Genomic DNA, 19685 nt, shown 5'->3' with positions numbered 1-19685 from the left:
ACGCAACAACGTAACGCAACAACGTAACGCAACAACGTAACGCAACAACGTAACGCAACAACGTAACGCAACAACGTAATAACCGGAAGTACCGGAATTAAACAACCGTCTTTAATATACTTTGTTTTGTAACGTCACGTACAACAGCATCACGTAACAAGCTTAAAGGCAACGTTGACTTTTGATTTCACACCAGAATAGAGCAAGAACAGCGGTCTCCTTGGTGAAAGTCCTTTGTTTGTTTCGTGGTATTGCTACTTGTGGGATCTGAGTACTTCTTCCACCCAATCAGACTCTAAAATCTGACATTTTTTTCATCAAAATCAAATTCCACTGGTGCTGCTGTTGACATCACATCTTGGCCAGTTATCCAAAGATTGAAAAAAAAAAAAAACTAGATGTTTTAGATAAGTTTCTCAACTTGTCGAGAAGTAAGACATTCTTAGACTGATCTGAAATCAGTGAAATCTTTAAAAATAAATACAGCTGGTTTTCAATAGCTTTTAGAGGAGGTCTGCCAAATGTAGTTGCAGGGGTGTCATGATGCCGTTTGTGTGCACTGTATGTTGTGGCTGCAAACATGACAAAGTGAGAATTAATACTTTGCAGGTCCTATTGATGTGCTACTGAGGTGGGGAACCAAAAACTGAGCTAGCATCCTGTGTCAATCTGCAGCTAGCGCTGCGGTTGATTACTCAGTTCCTGAATACTGACAGATACCGAGAGAGAATAAGAGGGTAGAGAGACAGAGAGTATAGCAGAGAGAGAGCGAGAACGAGTGTGGGTCTAGATGTTGAGACAAAGAGGGGGGAGAGAGGAAAGGTTAGGGTGGAGAAAAAACATACAGTAGCCGGAAAGTACCAGATATAAGAAATAGCAAGAGGAAGAAGGATAAAAGTGAGCTGGCTTTGCTCAAGGGTTCATCGTCATTTCAACACGTTCTCACTCCCAGCACAGATGTTGAACCTCCTCAGCAGGTCTCTTCTGCCGCGAAGGCGCATCGGCTCAACTCTGAGCTCCCTCCGGATGTCTGAGCTCCTCAACCGTACCTCTAATGCTGAGCCCAGTCTCCCTACGAATGAAGCTCATTTCAGCCATTTGTAATGTGTCGGAACCACAAAAACAATTCCCATTTGACGAGTTGAAGTGGGAACGGGATGAAACAGGAAAGAGTTGAATTCCCACAAAGTTAGAAAAACATCGTATCATAGTACCACTGTTATGTGTCCACATACTTTTGGCCATCTAGGATTAGAACAGACACAAAGCAAGAGATGGAGAGTGAGAATAAAGCAAAGAAGGAAGGGAGGCAACATGTGAGTTGTAGGTGGGATGAGAGACACAACAAGAGAGAGGAGAGGGGGAGGAGGTTGAGAGAGAGAGAGAGAGAGAGAGAGAGAGACAGAGAGAGAGAGAGAGAGAGAGATCACAAAACAGAAAGCTCACTAAAAAGTGAGAGAAGAGGAAGAGAGTTTGTGGAAAAAGGAATAACAATAAAGAAAATAGGACCCTCCACAGCCTTGTGGATGATCCTCCACCATCTTTAAGAAGATATTTTTAGAGAGAGAAGTAAATTCGTCACCACGATGAAGTCGTGGAGTCGCCTCTGCTTCCTCGGTGAGTTCAGACCAAACTGCCTCAGATGTTAAACTCTTGTTCACCTTTCAGAGCGATATCTTACAGAATTATTTATTGATTTATTGATATCGACTACATTTGTACGCTGATCTCCTGCACTCACACAGACTCCAGCAATTCTAAACTTTCCAGGCTGGAGTTCAGATTGTTGAATAAGACGCTGCAGACGCCTCGTGGTTTCACTGATCATGGTGTCGATTCAAGAAGTTCTTGTGAAATCTCTAATCTAGCTGCTCCCGCTTCCATCCGTTTAATTTACCAACACTTCCAAGGCCTTGATTTAGTCTCAAATCTACTCTTGAATGTCCTTGAATGATTTTAAGGTTCATTCAAGGACTCGGGAACATAATGCAGGAAGTCATGTGGAGCACACCAATGCTTCGATACAAGGGGGAACTTAAGACTAAGTGACTAAAAGTGAACTTTCAGGAAATTACAAAGCAAAACAGTCAATTATTAATTTTAAACCATTTTCACATAATTAGTCTTTACTGTCACTTTGTCTTTATGTTCCCTGACTTTTCTCAACAGCACAGCCTCATTTAATCTGCCTAAAATGTGCAAAAATAATGCAGGTATTATTGCCCAATTTATTGATCTTCCTTATTCAATATGAAACTAAGTACATCTGAATATATATATATATATTTATTTTTGAAAATGATGGGAGGCATCAAGCAATCGTTAATTAATTAATTAATCTTATTAATCCGATTTCTTCTGCCACAGAAAGTATGAGACACTGTGTATATATGAAGTATGTTATATGGGGCATAAAGCATTTCATGCATTACATATTAAAATAAATCAAATGATCTCAATAGAAGATCAAGCTCCAGTTTTCAAATCACGCAGCAACAGACAGTGCAGAGGTCAACGTAGGCAGAATAGAGTGTGACTATATTATGCTTTAGATCTACCTTCTCTACTGCTCTTCTTTACTTCACTGATCACATTTTCACACCAACGTTTGTCTTTCTTCACACGTGTGAAAACTTGTTGCATCAACAGATCTGTGAAGTAAAACTAGCACCTTCAACAAGTTGACCTGTCAACTGCAACAGAGAATATGTGCAGAAGGTTTCAGAGCGGACGCTCCTTTAGCTTACATTAGCCAGAACCTGTGTACTTAATTAATATGAATACAAATGTTTGCAGTACAAAGTAAAACATCATCTAAAAGTCACATTTGTTGTTTATGTTCCTCCCCTCATCATTCTCTCTTTCTGTTTCAGTTCTAGCAATTTCTTCAATTTCCAGAGGCCAAAATACATCTACTGTTGCTGCAGGTGAGGGGAGGGAAGGTACAGTGACGACGGACTTGATAACTGATTTATTGTGGATCAGGGTTGGTCGTGTCCGTCATGGACAGTTCTGTATTGCAGTGGTTCCCAAAGTGTTTTAAACTAGTAATGTCATCACGCCGATTGTGAGTGTGGGATCAGTTTAAGTGTTTTTATATATTAAACATACATATATATATTTATATATACATTAATATATACATTACATATTAAAGTGAGAAACAAGTCTTAAGGCAGCCTTAGCTTGTCCTTGAGCAGGCAGCAACTTCTGGTTCTGAAATGTGAAGCCAGCATTAGCTTAGCTTGTACTTAGCTCCACCCCCTCACCAAGATGGCTACGGCCCAAAAAACATGATGGTGACAGCTGAAAACAAGGGTGGTGACGGGCCAAAAAAATAAGGTGACGACAGACAAAAAAAACACGGCCAATATGCCGAACTCAAGGCTTCAACAGCAGTCCAGAAACCAATGGGTTCCCTTCTTACATAGAGTCTTGAACCACTTTAGGAACCACCACGTATTGTACTCTGCAGTCCTGAAATGTGAATGTCTTGTCAGGTAATATCTGGATGTGACTTCATGTGCTGTGTTAAGCATGTTGGGCTCTGTACTGTTTTTCTGTTGTCCCTTCACCCTCCGTCTCTGAGTCACAGCCATGGGGACAGGGCCCACCACATCCTGTATCGGTGTCGTGTGAGGGGAGGCGGTCTCGGAGCCACAAAGTCTGATTCTGTTTGCGTCTTTCACGTCTAATACAGATCCTGAACTCAACCCTACCCCACCTCCGTTACAAGCTGAACGTCAGAATACGACTACCGGCACCACGCCGCCCTCCTCGTCTCCTCAGAATGATCCATCAACCAATACAACAGATCTGCCTCCATCAGGCTCTACGGTAACAGCCAACCTGAGCCCGTCATCCTGTAGCATGTGACCACCCAACAACAACTCAATCAATCAAAGTGGAACCTGAAGTTATCTTCTCATTACTGAGGAGGTCGTACCACACCAGACTTTATTTCATGCTGAAGACATTATTCAACCTTTATTCTCTGTCTTTCTCTGAGAAAAATAGACGAATACATAATGGTGACCAGTTGTTCTGATGGTTGATAATCACGTGGAACTAAAAGGAGACAATTGCTTTCTGGAACGTCGGAAATGAAACACAAAAAGTTATCCTTTCCTGAAAATGTTTGGGTAATACAGCGTGTTTAAATTGAGCTAAAATAACCCCAAACACTAGCACTGTCCTTAAAAAACACTGTAAACTACTAAGAAACAATACCACAGTGCTGGAAAGTAACTAAATACATTTACTCAAGTGCTGAACAATTTGTAGGTACAAGTACTTTAATTGAATATTACTATTTCGCTACTTTCCACGTCTACTCCACTACATCTCAGGAAACAGTTTAGTTACTTTGATTGAGATTAATGATACAGTATATTTAACAGATTAATTATGTTTTATTATAGATAAATAAGATAAGACATTATTGGTCGTTGGGGGGAAAATTCACAATCTACTCAGCAGATAATGTTTTATAAAGCAATTAAGATAAATCTTAACTGCACCACTAAAATACAATAAGATAATAAATATATATTATTCTGAAATGGGCCATTCTGCATAATGAGTGCTTTAAGTACATGTTGATGCTTTTACTAAACGTTGTACTGCAGTATTTCAACAGTGAGGTGTTGCTACTTTTACTTGAGTACATGATAGTACTTCTTCCATCACTGCAATAGAACATCTCCACGGTTTAAATGCAACACATTAAAAGCTGAATTCACATGAATTCACCCCGTGCGTGGTCACTCACACAGTAGATGTCAGCTGGTCGGTTACGTGAAGCTTTAACCGTCTTTTACAGACTCGAGAAGCAGAAACATCCGGTACAGACGGCCCGCTTACGACGATAACAGATGAAGTCAAAAGCAGCACATCGACACCGACGGCCATACCAGGTACCCGACTGGTGCGGATGCAGAAGGCCTGCTGTGCCTCAGTGTGTCTTCCTGTGTGTCAAACCACAACCATCACATGCTCACACTCTCTGTTACTGCTAACCGCCACACAAACACTCACTCTGACACATAACAGCCGGTATGTCACCCAGGTCTTTTTATTGTTTGGATAAAACAAGCTCTCTGAAGAGATCACTTTGGGCTCTGGGAATCTATTTACTTCTGTTTTCTGATGTTTAACAGCTGAAATGATTAATGGATTAATCAAGAGGGGAAGAAAAGGTTTATGTCTGTATATTATATTTATTTATGTTCTCCACGAGGGGGCATGAACCTGTTTGGATTGAGTTACTGAACGTTAACCTGAAGTCTGTTTCTTTTCGTAAAAATTGAAGACGCGGGTCATTCGTCCTTTAACTGGGGTAAGTTTATTGTACTGTTACGTTTTCTATTATTAATCAGTGTAAACCAGCATCTATTCTATTCATCCTTCTGTCCCCTACTGATGCTCCTGCAACTACTATTAAACTGACTTATTATAATGTATATAATTACTTTTTAAGGTGTAAAACACTCAAAAAGGCCCAAACGTAATTAGATAAACTCTACAAGTGGCACGAAGACCCTCAAAGCTAATGAAACCGTCTCTGTCTGCAGGCTATGTGATCCTCGTATTGATCATCTTGGTGATCATTATTCTGTGTGCCATCCTCTACTTCCTCAGGAGAGTCTCCAGGGTAAGACAACCACGTTTTTCATGACATCTCCTTTAAAATACACATTTTACATCCGCTCGTTCAATGCTAAGCAGTTAGCGCTGACGTTGCGTTTGTTTGTTCGTGTAGACGTACTCGTTCGACCTCCATCGTCCGGCTCCCGCCAACCATCTGAACGAACCCATCGGCACCTTTGAAACAGTCTACCTGGACGACCTGGGTGTGTTGATGTTTTTAAATGACTGTAACATGAGTGTGTATGAGCATGTCCTGACGCGTGTTCTCCGGGTTGTGTGTTGTATTTCAGAGCGACCATCTTCTAAAGACCAAGTGACCACCGGCGACCTTCCACCTCCTCCTGTATCCAACGGCACAACTCTGCCGTCGGAGGAACGGCGCTCCGATGGAGAGAGCGGTACATCAAATGCTATATTACAATATTTAACATTGTGAAGTCAATACCATTAAAAACTCTTTCGACAGCAAACCATGTGGTGAAAACCCAAACACGAGCTAAACTGTCATCCATCACAGGCTACATGAGTCTCTAGGTTATAGATATCAATGTGTAGTCCATGAAAATACCACCAGCTCATATTATCACAGGAAACAGGAAACTATGGATCTAGCATGGATGCACTGAGCCCAGTTTGCCACAAGAGGAAATCAAACGTTTCTCGGATGCGTTTATGTTTTCCCCTCCATGACTCTTGAAAACTAAAGTCAAGTTAAAAGCCTCATCCTCACCACAAACACCTGTTCCTGTGTTAGTTTCCATGTTATCAACAACGCATCTTGCCTCTGATCAAATCTCTGTTTTGTTCTTAATAGCTCTCCATTAAAAACTTAGACTTTTGTCACAGAGTCGAGGTAATGTAGGTCACGAGATGACAACAAGAAATAAGGTTCTCAGGTAGTAAATAGAACAGATGACAAAGGGAAGAAATAGAAGACGCCAATAATGGTGTTCTCTGGTATTATAAATATAAATATATATATTAAATATATATTAAATATATTAAATATTCTCTGGTGCACTCAGAAAACATTCCCGTCTTACCTTTCCTTCTCTCCTTCTGCTCGCTCCAGCTCCACAGGAACAGCCAGATGCAAACGGTACGGAGACGTCGCCCACCAGTAACACCAGTAACACCAGTAACACCAGTAACTACAGTCCCTCGCTGAGCGACGGCCCGGCGGACAAGCCACCCAGCCCAATGAGCTGTATTAACATGTTCTTCGATGCTGTTGGGGAGGACCAGCAGAACGAGAACAACAACAACCCGTGTAAGATACTTAAAATACATACAAACACAAAATACCAATACAAAAACCAGCACACAGCAGTATTAGTAGGCCTAGAGTAGTATTTGTTTGAGTATACTGAACTTCATGTTCATGATTGGTGGAATGACCCTTAAAGGACAGGAGCCGGGCAGGTGTCATGGATATAATTACAATATGTGCCCAAATGAACAAAATGTGGTTTTAAACCACCTTGTCAACGTTTAATATACGGTATGAGGTACGCCAAAGAGTATACTCAAAAACGTTTGCGCTGCATTCAATTTCAGTTTCAGTTCAGAGAGAATAAAAGTGCATTTTGCTGAATATTTTATGAAAATATATCTAAATCTAAAATGTCATGTACTTTTTTTATCCCCTTTTCTTTAGCGGTTTGCTCCAGGGACCCGTTTGTTGAAATAAACCTTGATGAGGCGGCGTTGTGCGATCAGCTCCTCATCTCTCCGGACGCTTCTTCTTCTGTCCTCCCCTTCTCCTTCTCCTCTTCATCTTTGCACCTCCAATGACGACCCCACAGCTCAACATGGAGGTCACGACTGTGGCTGTAAAAAGGTCTTCAAGTGTTTCGGTCTTTTATTTGCCAGTGAAGAGCGTATAAATGTGAACCACCAAGCTGGAAACAGAAAGAGCTCGCTTACGCTTCATGTTCTGGGTTGTGTGGATGGATTCAGCACATCCTGATAATGGGTTTATATCTAAATGGACATAACTGTCAAACAAGAGTTAGCTCAGTTAACCTGAACTAACCACCAGCTAAGCCAATGAGCCAGATGACTCAGCGATTTTAGCTGGTGCCTTCAGCAGCAACCTGTTTTATTAACGCTGTCTCTTAAAAATGAATTAGGCTTTTTGTAATGAGAGCTATTATTTGCTGTAAGCACTGTTTTCTCAAACTACAAACATATGTTGTTATCAAGCTATTAAACATCTTGTATTTCTACTGGCCGTGTCCGTTTCAATCAATACGCACTAAAGAGTCCACACTATACGAGGGGTTCACCATTTTATAGGACTGTAAACTGTATTTTACCCGAATGGACTCAAAGTATCCCACAATGCAAAGTGAAAAGTAGTACTACACATATGATAAGACTGATACTGCGCATCTTTATCGTATTAGATAAAACTGATGTTGACAAACTGTACGAGTTGCAGTTGAAAAAACGTTACAAATCGCAAAATGTTTAAAATCGCAACACAATGGTGTTGTGACTTAAGTTTAGTGGTAATGTCTTATTGTTGGGCCTCTGGTGAAAGTGCCCTTCTTTATGCTGATTATAAATAAATAAAACATACTTCAGAGACAATAGAGACACATTTGGTGATGCTTCCTGTTGTCAGTGTTTTTGTGTACATTGTGTAATGGATGAAAAACATTTTATAGTTTGGAAAGAAAAGTGCTCGGTGATCTGGGACGATAATTGATCCTGGGGTTGTGTGTGAGGTCTTTTTGGCTGCTGTTGTGTTGAGCTGCATGTTGGTGAAAAAAGAGAACAAATAAAGAGAAATGAGTCTTACGGTGGAATGGGGAGAATGTCTCGGGATACCGCAAGCTAGAAGCTTGAGCGCAGGAACAACGATCTGGTGAGGAGAGGGAGGAGAGCCGGGGTTGATAAGCTGTGAGGTGATGAGCTGATTGAAGGCAGGTGCGCTGGTGGGTAGGGCCCACGTGGGTGGCAACACAGGAACGAGACACACACACACACTCATAGGTACACAGCGGGGCGAAGCGGGGACCCTGAAGATACGAGGACAAGTGGGGACACAAAAGAAACATTAAGGAGAGCGAGACGTTAGATGCACGTTTCCTGTTTGCGGAACAACACAAATGGTGTCCCACGTCATTTACTGAGCACTTCCCTCGCCTCTCTGCCAGTAAATGTTTTTTGTCATGTGTTTGAAGCGGAAAACTTCTTGATGACATCTGAATCATGTGAAAGAAGGCCGATCTACTATTGGTCCGTCTCGTGTAGCGGACAAGGCCAATAGTAATAACAACATATATCACTGCAGTTTCTCTCTACTGTATGCAACAGTGATGCGATGCATCTATTACCTCAACAACAGATTAAACTGTAAGAGTCACTGACTGCTTTCAGTTTGTGACGTTATCGTACAACTCTAGTTTTAGTTTAAAAGTAAACTGAGTTCTTTCTGTCTGAACACAGAACATCTACACTGTTAAAAACAAGCCGTTAGTGACACCTAGTGGAGAAGAAAGGTAACAACATGGTGACTCCTTTGTAGAGTTTAGACACTTATAATTAGATTGAATAAAATCAAATGCTTTCATCAGATTGAATGTGTTTGTAGAATGTGAGAAGAACTTATTCATGAACTTAAAGTCATTTATTTCTTAATTCTTAAAGAACAAATCGTCGAGTAGAGATGCAACAAGTTCATTTAAGTTACCTTTTATAAAGGAATCAGATCATGAAAAATATGAAGAATGTATTACATATATTGCAAACAAGGCCTCAAGGATTAAATATATGCACAAAATAATTCACAGACACAATTAAAATACAGATGTTTTTTGCAACAACAGAAAATATGTAATACCTGCAAAACTAATGAGCTTCAGCTGTTAATTAGCTCATATTAGCATGCTAACACGCTAAATAAAGATGGTGAACATGGTGTACATTGTGGATCTCCCTCTGTGTGTGTTGTAAACGGAGCTTTTCCTGGCTTTGTAGATAAAGTGACATTTAGTGGATGCGATTGTGCCCCTCTTGCTAGCTCACCATGGTGACGGCTCAGCCGGGGCCATGTTGAGAGCCACTGAGAGGCAATAGCAATGCTCCGGATTTGGCGTTGATCACCTTTTAGTAAAAGCACTATAATGTAGAAATACTTTTACAAGTTAAAGTAATGAATTCAAAATCTTACTCAAGTTAAAATACAAAAGTATAAAAAATGAACATAAATCACTTGAAGTAGCAGAAGTAAACGGACTCATTATGCAGACTAACTAACTCGTTAATGTTGCAGCTGGTAAAATTAGAGTAATATCACAACTTGATATGCTGCTGCGCAGTTAAAGCCATAACAATGCAGAATATTTTCAGTTGATGGCGTTTTGAGCCATTTTCAACCATGAAATGTTGACTCAGCTACATTCCACCACTGCCCACGGACTTCATCACTACAGGACTACAGACAAACCTGGTCTGTTCCCTGCTCGTTCTCCTCCGTCTCTCATCTTTAGGACGCTATAGCTTTTGCTTTTACTACCAGAAGGCGTCTAAGTGAAAACAAAAGTCCATATATTTCTTTAGTCTTTTAATTTACATATAATAATAATAGAGCTACATGAACCGCTACCGTCATGCAGTAACGTTCTCGTCAAAGTGGCCAGTTTATTAATGTACTTTGTGTACTCTTTAGTGGTAGAATGTAACTACTCATTTATTGTACAAATTTGAAGTACTTGTACTTTAAGTATGTCCCGTTTAAATAACTTTATAGTTCTACTCCACTACATTTCAGGGGAACTATTGTGTTAGTAAGTATTTAGCTGATAATACTTACATACTTTTACTTAAGTAAGGTTTTGAGTACATGGATTTTATTTTATTTTTTCTACAGAATGGTATTAGTACTTTTAATGTAGTAAAAGGATCTAAATACTTCCACCAGTGTTACTTTTTTACCACAGTGATGGTTCGCTGATTAAATACTCGTATAGATAATAAGATAAGAATCAATATGACGGCTCAGTGGTGGTCTGTGTGAGTTCAGCACCACGGACAGAGACAGCGGTTACTGTATCACTCTACACGTGTTATTTATACGACTGTTCTTCTTCATGAGTCGTCTCCTCGTGAACAGATCCACTCAGTTCAACCACAAGAGGGCGCAGCAGGCTTTCACACAGACCTACAGCTAAACACCCAACACTGTTTACCTTTCATCCCAATCTATCAGTGTCAACGCAGCGGCTCCTTTTATTAGTTGATTTTTAGCATCATGATTGTAGAAAACCTTTTTTCTCTTCTTTTAAACATGTTTGTGGACAAACTGTCCTGCAGCAGATTTCCTGGTGAAAGCGTTCTGTGTCCACTAGCCTTATCAATAAATAATAATTTTCAGTTTGTCACTTCATTTCAATAAACCTCATGAACCACCAAATCCAATGATGAATTGAGTCCTATACATATTGACTTGGAGCAAGCTTTTGATTTTGTCCTCATAGACGTCTAATCTACAAGAATGTGAGAAGTTCTTTAAGCAGTAACGGTCTCTCCTGCAGTGCTGCTGGAGGTTGTGTCAAAGTAAATCCATTTGTTGGTTTAAACCTCAACATTGTGTCCAACAATACGTTTTGTCTCCCACTTTGTATATTTATTTCTTAATTTACCGGGACAGTGCACATTAATCAACACTTCAGTCTCCACCTCAATGTGCCAGAGTTAGATAGAGTCTGTAGTCCCCTGGACAGGTTATCAGTAGAATGCTACAGCAAACACTGTCGAACAACACTGTACGTATGCTGACAACACATGAAGAAGAACAGTTAAGAATAAACACGGTCGGTATCCATGAAGTAAGGTTTGATGTGGATCAGGTGTGATGTTTGACACCTCGTGTAGAAACAGACACACTGTTTAAATAACAGACACGGTGACTTACAGTGAAGGGAAATAGTTGTTGCTGGACAGAGAGGGGGTCTTCTGCCGTCTCTGTCCGTGGTGCTGAACTCAGACGGTCTGATTGTTAATGTGTTAGTGTCGATCAGGGGTATTCAACTAAAGTCCAGCGAGGTCCATTAGAGAGAATTTCCTCGTCCAAAGGTCCGGAGCACCAAATAATGTCTCAACTTGTTCTATCACTGAGTCCCATGTATAGCGAAGTAGCCAACAGTTGTATTAACGTCTGTATGTCGTCAACATCTGACTGTCAAAGCAAATAAAGAAATAGAAAAATATCTAAACAATATTTATTGTCAGATTTCAAATTGAACTGGATTCAATAATCAATAATTATAATTCAATAATTATAAATAATATACTCTAATAATAAATAAATGTTCTCTTATTTCAAGTAACATGTAGGCTGAATTAAACAATACAATACATATCAGAAAGCTTTTGAAGAATGTGACTCTTAAAATAAAGTACTTAATTTTAGAAGAATGAATTGAACTGAATTGTCTTTGTCCTGCAGCTTTACACTGTGAGGTGTGAAGTAGTCAATCAAAAAAGCCACGATATCCATATTATGCTCATCTTCTAATAAGGGGCTTTATGTGTGGTTATTAAACAGATTGTTTCAGCTCTATTCTCTCTGTTGACGTCATTGTTGGGCAGTGAATTCATGTGTTAGGATTCTGATCATTTTGGGCTCTTAGATCGTTTATTTTTTCTACCTTCATTTCAGATTTCAGTGCGTGCTTTGTCTCGTAGTGACGCTTCACATGACCGCTTCTAAACTCACTCCGTGGTCTCTGTACGTACGAGACGTACTGGTTTTGAACTGTCTGTAGGAAGAATGAAGATATACGAGTCTGTACATTCCTGGTTAAAGAGTCTGGTCTCTCTGGTCTCTCTGGTGTCTCTGGTCTCTCTGGTCTCTCTGGTTTCTCTGGTCTCTCTGGTCTCTCTGGTCTCTCTGGTGTCTCTGGTCTCTCTGGTCTCATTTCTCTTCTTAGAGAACGTCATGTGAAATAACTTCTCTGACTGTTGGGTCTCTCGTCTCCTGTGTGTGTGTAAATGTCACTGGAGTTGAGGCGTTTACAGGAATACACACACGTATGATTTACAACACATGTGACCGAGTGCCGTACAGGCTGGAGAAGCTGTGCCGGTAAAATTAGAAGCGCTCTGTTCGAATTTATTTATGATCGACTATCGGTTTTAGGTCCGGGTCCACATACAACGGCGTTTGGGTCCGGAACCGCCTATTAGTGACCCCTGGTGTAGATGTTTAACGTTCTGCTAATTCAACCTCTTTACACTGTTGGGTAGTTTAACATTACAGCATGAACACTGAACAAGTCATCAATCTCAATAACAAATGTCATAATGACATTACGAAATACAAAAGGGTTTTTGGAGCACAGCGTTGGAGGATTCATCCTACTGGATATCATCAGATTAGAGGTCTTCAAGGACAACATCTCAAGCTTTCGTTAAGTCGATATTTATTGGAATCTATTCGTTGTTGGATTTGGTGTTTTCATGGGATTCATTGGTTGGTAGAGACATTTAGAAAATGATTAAACTTCCCCTTTAAAGAGGTTCGTGAGCACAGAATGCTGACACCATGACGTCTGCTGCAGGACTGTTGTTTCACCAGTTGTGTTAAAAAGAAACGAGTCTGGAAGAAGTTGAACAAGATTTCTACACTCGTACTGCTGAACGTGAACAAATGAAAGGAGACGCTGGAGGATGAGTGCTGAAGCGTTTACTGCAGTAAAGTTCAGAGCGTGTGTTTACAGGTTATCATGAACCAGACTGGTCCTCCTGCAGCTCAGCTGATCAGATGATTGAACACGTGAAAGCAAAGATCAGCTGGTGATGATCAAGTTTTCATCATGCACACAAAGTCTCTCTTCTCCCTGCAGCTTGCATCGTTCCACATTCCCCATTCTGGAAAGAAAGAAAAGGCAGATTATATATTCACATCTCCTGCTTTGAGCGGACAGATCATGGACCTCATGCAGGAATATTTTAGTCTTAAAGTGCTCGTTTCAACTTGATGAAGTCACATGATCCGGAGTAGATGCACGTTCATGATAGTAAAAAGTTCACATCATGGAAATCAGCAGAAACATAACAGATGTCGTGTCAGAAGTGTTTGAGTTTATGAAATATAAATATTACTGTCAGGTTCACATCATTGCAGTTCTGTGACTCAACAGTGAAGTTGATGAATGCTCCGTAGAGCTGAAGGGAACCGTGGAGTTAGGTAATAATTGGCATTGGCAGAGAAGATTTGCCAAATTTTTCATGGCCGCAACCCACATGCTCAGCTCTGCTGCTCATCCCATAAATGCATGTTCCTTATGAATGTGGCCCCATTTAAAAGGGGAATAAACCGGCTTGCCAACGGTATGAGACTTATTGCCAAGAAGCATCGTTACAATAAAGAAATAATCTATCAAACACTAATGTCCTTACTTTGTGTCCTATGTTTGCTTGAGCCCAGACGTGAAGAAATGATCTATGTGGGTGAAAACATTTGACTTTAAATGAGTCACAAGGAGAGACCTTTGCTTTTTTAAAAGATAAACTACAACTTGTTCCAAACCAGCTCACTGACGCCCCCAAAAACAAATGATGGTTTCATCATCTGCTCCAGAACATAAATGATTTGAGACACTTTTACAACTGAAAGGTGCTTATGATTTAGTTATGGCTCACCAGCACCAACACTGATGGTTTGAATGTTTATGATGAAGTGGATCTATATGAATAATGTGTAATATGAAGTCAAAGTAAAGCCTTATGTTTCCTGCCAAGTCAAAACGTTTGCGTGGAATGCAGCGTTTAAGCCTCTTTCAGGCCCAATTTGGTGCGTTCACAGCGGTTAGAAACAAAGACCCCTGAACACCTCACACTGCTGGAACTGGATTTTCTGGATCACGTTTCTTTTTCTCACACCCACCTCTGCTTTGCTTTTCTCTCCTTCCTCTGTCTGAACGCAGAGAAGTGGACAGTTCACTTGTTTCTGACACATTGATGGCACGTAACTCGAACGCTTTACTGTTTATTGTTGGGCCATTGTTTTAAGATACATGTGCACAGTCTTCATATATCGTACATTAATATCTACATCCTCTGGATTCAAACGGATCGGAGCTCCTTTGATGAACTCCATCTCACGGTGAGTCCACTCAGAGCCTGTTCAAACTGTTTCCTGAAACAAACTGCAAACACAGAATATTTAATGTTTATCTCACCGTCTATGATCCGCATCATGCCTCAATTGTTTCCAAGTTACTTTGCACTATTGACACGTAGAGATAGAAAAGCATTTTCATTTTGTGATTATAATCTTGTACACAAAACATTTCCTCATACCAGTGAAGCCTGTTGGTATTCACCTGCTGTCTTTGTGGGGAGAGACCAACACATTCACCATGTCGCTCTCCCTGTTGCTGCTGCTGGTCAGCGTCGCCCAGGCTTCTCATTTTTTTGGGACAGTGATGAATTACTACCCAAAAAACCCCGACGCATCTGGATCCATCACGGTACGTGCACAGCTCCCCTCTTCAATATTTACCGCTTAGAATGTGACAAGACACTTTCCATGAGGTTTTTTCTGTGGAACCATCTAAACACAGTTAGTCACAAAAAATGAAGCGAATCGATTCAATTTGAAACAATCCGGACATTTGATTCAGACAGTTGATAGAATATCTGCCCATCTCTAAAACATGTTGAAGGCTATTCTTCAGGAAGAAAGTCAAACTTTCCTCTCAAAATAAAATTGAAGTAATAGTATGTACTTTGTTTTAAATCTCTCAAAACAAAATATTAACATCAATGAGAACATTTGACCCAACTCTGGATGAAAATCTTTCTAGCAGGAGACCGATGTTCGTTCCCAATGTGAAACGAGAAGTCAACGTTGTTTTTTGTCACGTAACTTGCTTTAATTCAGGAACGACACTTCTGGGTCAAGAGATGATCTTTTTCTAAACCTACCTGAATAAAATCCCGCCAAAAGTTAGTGATTTTCAGATGTTTTAACATCTTCGATGAGTGCAGGTCAAGAAAGCAAAGATTGACCTTTAGAGGACCAGAAATTAACCGCGTACCAACCAACCTGGCCTCTGTCCCGTGTTTGTCTTCACAGTAAGATGTTTTCTTTGACTCGTCTCCACTGTGGCACTACAGGTGGTCTTCCGCTATAAGCTGACCTTCCACAGTTGCACACAAATCGACTCGTGGACCTGCATCGGGAACTGTGGGACCGAGATTTCTGTAGTGCTGAACATAGTGGACCAGGAGCTCAGCGGAGAGTGGTGTCAGAGAGAGGGAATCATGACTCGGCAGTTTGTCGGCAACGCTCCATTGCAGCTGCAGTGAGTGCACCATGATGATGCAAAAAATGAAATGGATCAATATTTTGAGGCCCTGGAAAGAAAAGAAGCTTTTGCTGAAACATTTATGTAATTTGCCATGTGTATCACACAGTACGATAGTTGTAGGGGCGCTCTGTCAGTCAGTTAGGAGGACACAGACACATTTCCTCATGTCTATTTTTATTTCTCAAAATATGCAAATTATCCGTTACTTTCCTAAAATAATGATAATCTGTTTTTTTTCTTTCAGGTGACAATGAAAATGTTTTGTAAAGTTTAACAAAGTTAACTTTTTGCTGTGATGGTTGTTTCCTTGAGTGTTCATTTCCTCATATTTGTGGCATCCCAACGATACGATTGAAACATTTTTACCTGTCAGTGCTGCTGCTCTGGTATCATGTGAACTAATGAGTTATTAGCACACTTTATATTAGGAGGTAAAAATGACTTTTTCATAACTTCCTCTGAAGGTTGAGCGGTGGCAACTCGAACAGTACCAAAAACAATGTCACAAGTTGGAGAGCTGAGACTTTGGTGGAGCTGAGGAACCGGTCGGACACCGGCCGAGCCAACGGGTCCCCCCAGACCACCATCGTGCCAGTTCTGAGGTGATTATACACTTTAATGTGTACATGAAGTATCTAATTCCAACAGAAAGGCAGTCACTAGATTGTCTTGTGACATTGAAGAGATACCTTTGTCGAGACAAAAGTGAATCATCAGCAGCGATTGGCTTCCTGACTCAAGCTTTACATGGAAATGTTTCTCTCCATCAGAGTTCCTTCAAACTGTCGGAGAGATTTCCACCTGTTGGCTTTCGACCCCGACGGTGACGAGATCAAATGCAGATATGGAAACACAACGTTAGCAGAGTGTGACGTCTGCACACCGCCCTCCGTTCTCAGCCTCTCCTCAGTGAGTGAACACAGACACTGATGCTTTATAATCGCACCATTATAGTCCAATCATAACCCAGAATCAGATCCTTTACTGCAGTAGAAGTACTTAATGACACTGTGATAATGCTACAGGTCAAAGATCATCATATGTTTGTAGCGTTGCTGTCCTGTGAGAACCACGTATCTCTAAAAAGAACAAACTGTTTTGTGACGATGCATTTTCCAGCTGATCTAAGAGGCTTTTTAAAGAGTTTATTCAGCTGAAGAATATCAGTTCTCGAATAAATATACTTAGTTACATTCACCTCTGGTTCCGGCTCACTTTGACCAAAAAGACCAAACTAATAAAACAAGAAAAGACATTTTGTTCCAAATGAAATGTACACGTTGGGTATTTCATTAACTGACAGAAAATACCTTATTTTGACCTCATGTCCCTTTCTGTCCTCTTGCAGTCCTGCACTCTGTCTTTCAGCCCCACTACTAGCGGTGACGAAGGTTCGTACGCTGTCCAGCTGGTGATGGAGGACTTTACCAGGCAGACCATCACCTTGACTCAAGACAACGGGTCTAATACGATCTTAAATGAAAACGTCGCTATCAGCAAACTGCCTGTCCAGTTTATTTTGAAAGGTAATATTTCTTGTTTTGGCAGCCAGGACTATATGGAACCTGGATAAATATACAATTAACTGAAGATTTTCTTTCAATAATGTTGTTGATGGATTGGATGCTTCCTCTGCTAGCTAGCGCTCGATACTATTGTAAACATTCTTACACTGCCTAAGTTACAGTAAAGGCACCAACCTCAACATTCATTTGCAAAATAAACTTTTTCTAGAAAACCCCCTTTTTAAGTAAAAAATAAAAGCGAAAGTTTGCAAATGTTAAATGTTGTACAAACTGAATAAAACGGTCTGAATTCGACATTATTAAAATTCACTGTTCCTGTAAAGCCGGGTAGGTCTTTATTCACTGTAACAATCATTGAAAAGCAACAGCACCATGTGTATACATTCAGTACCTTCAGCGTAGCATAGAAGTGCTAACGTTAGATGTGCTAACATACTCTGCTAATGTTAGCTCCACAGATCTTTAGGTAGAAAGGTAACGTTTTAGAATCATATACATATATATACGTATATATATATACGTAAATATATCATTGTTCACGTTTAACCATAACGAGCTACAAATCCACTAAACCAGCATGAAAAAGAAGAAAATCTGAAACAATTGCATGAGAGTCTATGGAAGGGTCGATTGCTAGTTTGGTGTCTCTAACATTAAGCTCAATGTAAAGCTCCAGCAAGCACGTTTGTTCCAGTCGATATAGTAGATGTGAACATTTCACAGAGCAAGTGAAACTCTTGGGTCATTAAAGTCATTCGGGTTCATCCTCTGGGCAACATGAATGTCTGTAAAGCATTTTATGGCAATCAAACAGTTGCCGAGATATTCTACTCCAAACCAAAGTGGTGGACCGACTGGTATTTCCATCCTTAGAAAAAGTCTTGCTTGTCTCTGTTGTTCCAGTGGATCCTGTGGTGCCGTCCTGCACAGAGGGAGTCTATCTGCCCAAGTTCCTGCCTCCAACCCCAGCAAACAGAGCTCGGCTGTACACGCCTGTCAATCAGTCCCTGGATATCAGCATCATTGCTGAGGCAAATGTCTCCACGTAAGTCAAACAAAAAATTCAAAGAAGATTAATGATGCAAAATTCAGGCGTACAAGGAATCTGATCTGTTGTGTTCTGTCAACACTGATGCATTGGACAGGATTGACAAGAGTGTAAAAACCAACCAACTGTATCAAATATAACAATGCAGTTTGCATTTGAAGCCACAAAAAACATGAAAAACGTCCTAGACCTAGAACACTGTGTGCAAGCACCATGTTGTTTCAGTTGTAGTTTCACAAGCTCAGGGTTTAAAAAGGTGATTACTGGTAAGATCCACCTAAATGCTACAAGTGTGACTGTTATAAACAACAGCCAGCAGTGGAAGAATTGCCATTGAGGAAACGTTTGAAAGAGGAAGGTGCCAGGTGAGGATTCCCAGCATGCCGTCACGGAAGACAATTTGTTTGCATTTGTGGGTGTGGCTGTTTTTGGAAAAGTTATCTTAACGTGCAATGACTTTTTTTCTTCTGTTTGTTAAAAGGATTTCCGAGCTGCTGTTCAGCGGGCCGCACAACGTCAACCAGACTAGAGTAGGAGTAGGAGAGTACATCCTGAGATGGACGCCATCTGACAACGAAGATGGAGAAAGCCACCCCATCTGTTTCAGCTTCCAGGCAGTTTTCAAGTCAGTCACTTCTCCCATGAACATTTCCCTTTAACACTGACTCTGTTTACATGAACACTCATATAGAACTATTACTCAGAATATGACAATTTTCCAAATCTGATATAGTTTATGTAAACATCATATTCCGTTTGGATATTCTGAAATAGGTCTTATTTCGAATGGAGCGTTTTCCGACAAAGACGTGTGATATGTTGATATTATTCTGGTTTTAGGAGCATTCTTTGGACATGTGTACAGCTCATTCACAATAGGAGTCACTTTGCGACACACTTTTGCATTGAACACAAACCAACTAGCCAATAGTTTGCAGAGCTGGAGTAGAGATGCATGCCCAAAAGAAAAGAAAGACACTCACATACTTTTAAACATTATGAAAGACTTGGACTGAAAGACTTATCTGACTGATGTTTGTGACAGTTAGCCTCCACCAGGTCAGGGACAGTAACTGCAGACAATGCTTGTGATTCCATCTATTGCGACGCATTGCGTTTCAGAAGCAGTTCTCT

At 40.5% G+C, this 19685-nt stretch overlaps 1 protein-coding gene across 2 annotated transcripts; it reads left to right on the top strand.

Moving 5' to 3' along the window:
* Positions 1 to 1315: 1315 nt before the first annotated feature.
* Positions 1316 to 7877, top strand: LOC142950711 (uncharacterized). Of its 2 annotated transcripts, none has more exons than XM_076092279.1 (10): positions 1316 to 1617; positions 2874 to 2942; positions 3701 to 3837; positions 4823 to 4916; positions 5312 to 5338; positions 5574 to 5653; positions 5762 to 5852; positions 5940 to 6047; positions 6722 to 6919; positions 7307 to 7877. In XM_076092279.1, exons 1-10 carry the CDS (start codon positions 1587 to 1589, stop codon positions 7441 to 7443), a joined length of 972 nt encoding a protein of 323 aa, XP_075948394.1. In that variant the 5' UTR covers positions 1316 to 1586; the 3' UTR covers positions 7444 to 7877. The 2 variants fall into 2 exon arrangements, with proteins under 2 accessions (XP_075948394.1, XP_075948396.1); XM_076092281.1 differs by having other exon boundaries at positions 1318 to 1617; positions 2874 to 2927.
* The last annotated feature ends 11808 nt before the right edge of the window (positions 7878 to 19685 follow it).

This window comes from Anarhichas minor, unplaced genomic scaffold, assembly GCF_050575085.1.
Source record: "Anarhichas minor isolate MPS153535 unplaced genomic scaffold, ASM5057508v1 ptg000016l, whole genome shotgun sequence".
NCBI lineage: Eukaryota > Metazoa > Chordata > Actinopteri > Perciformes > Anarhichadidae > Anarhichas > Anarhichas minor.
This window is presented reverse-complemented; position numbering and strand designations above follow the sequence as displayed.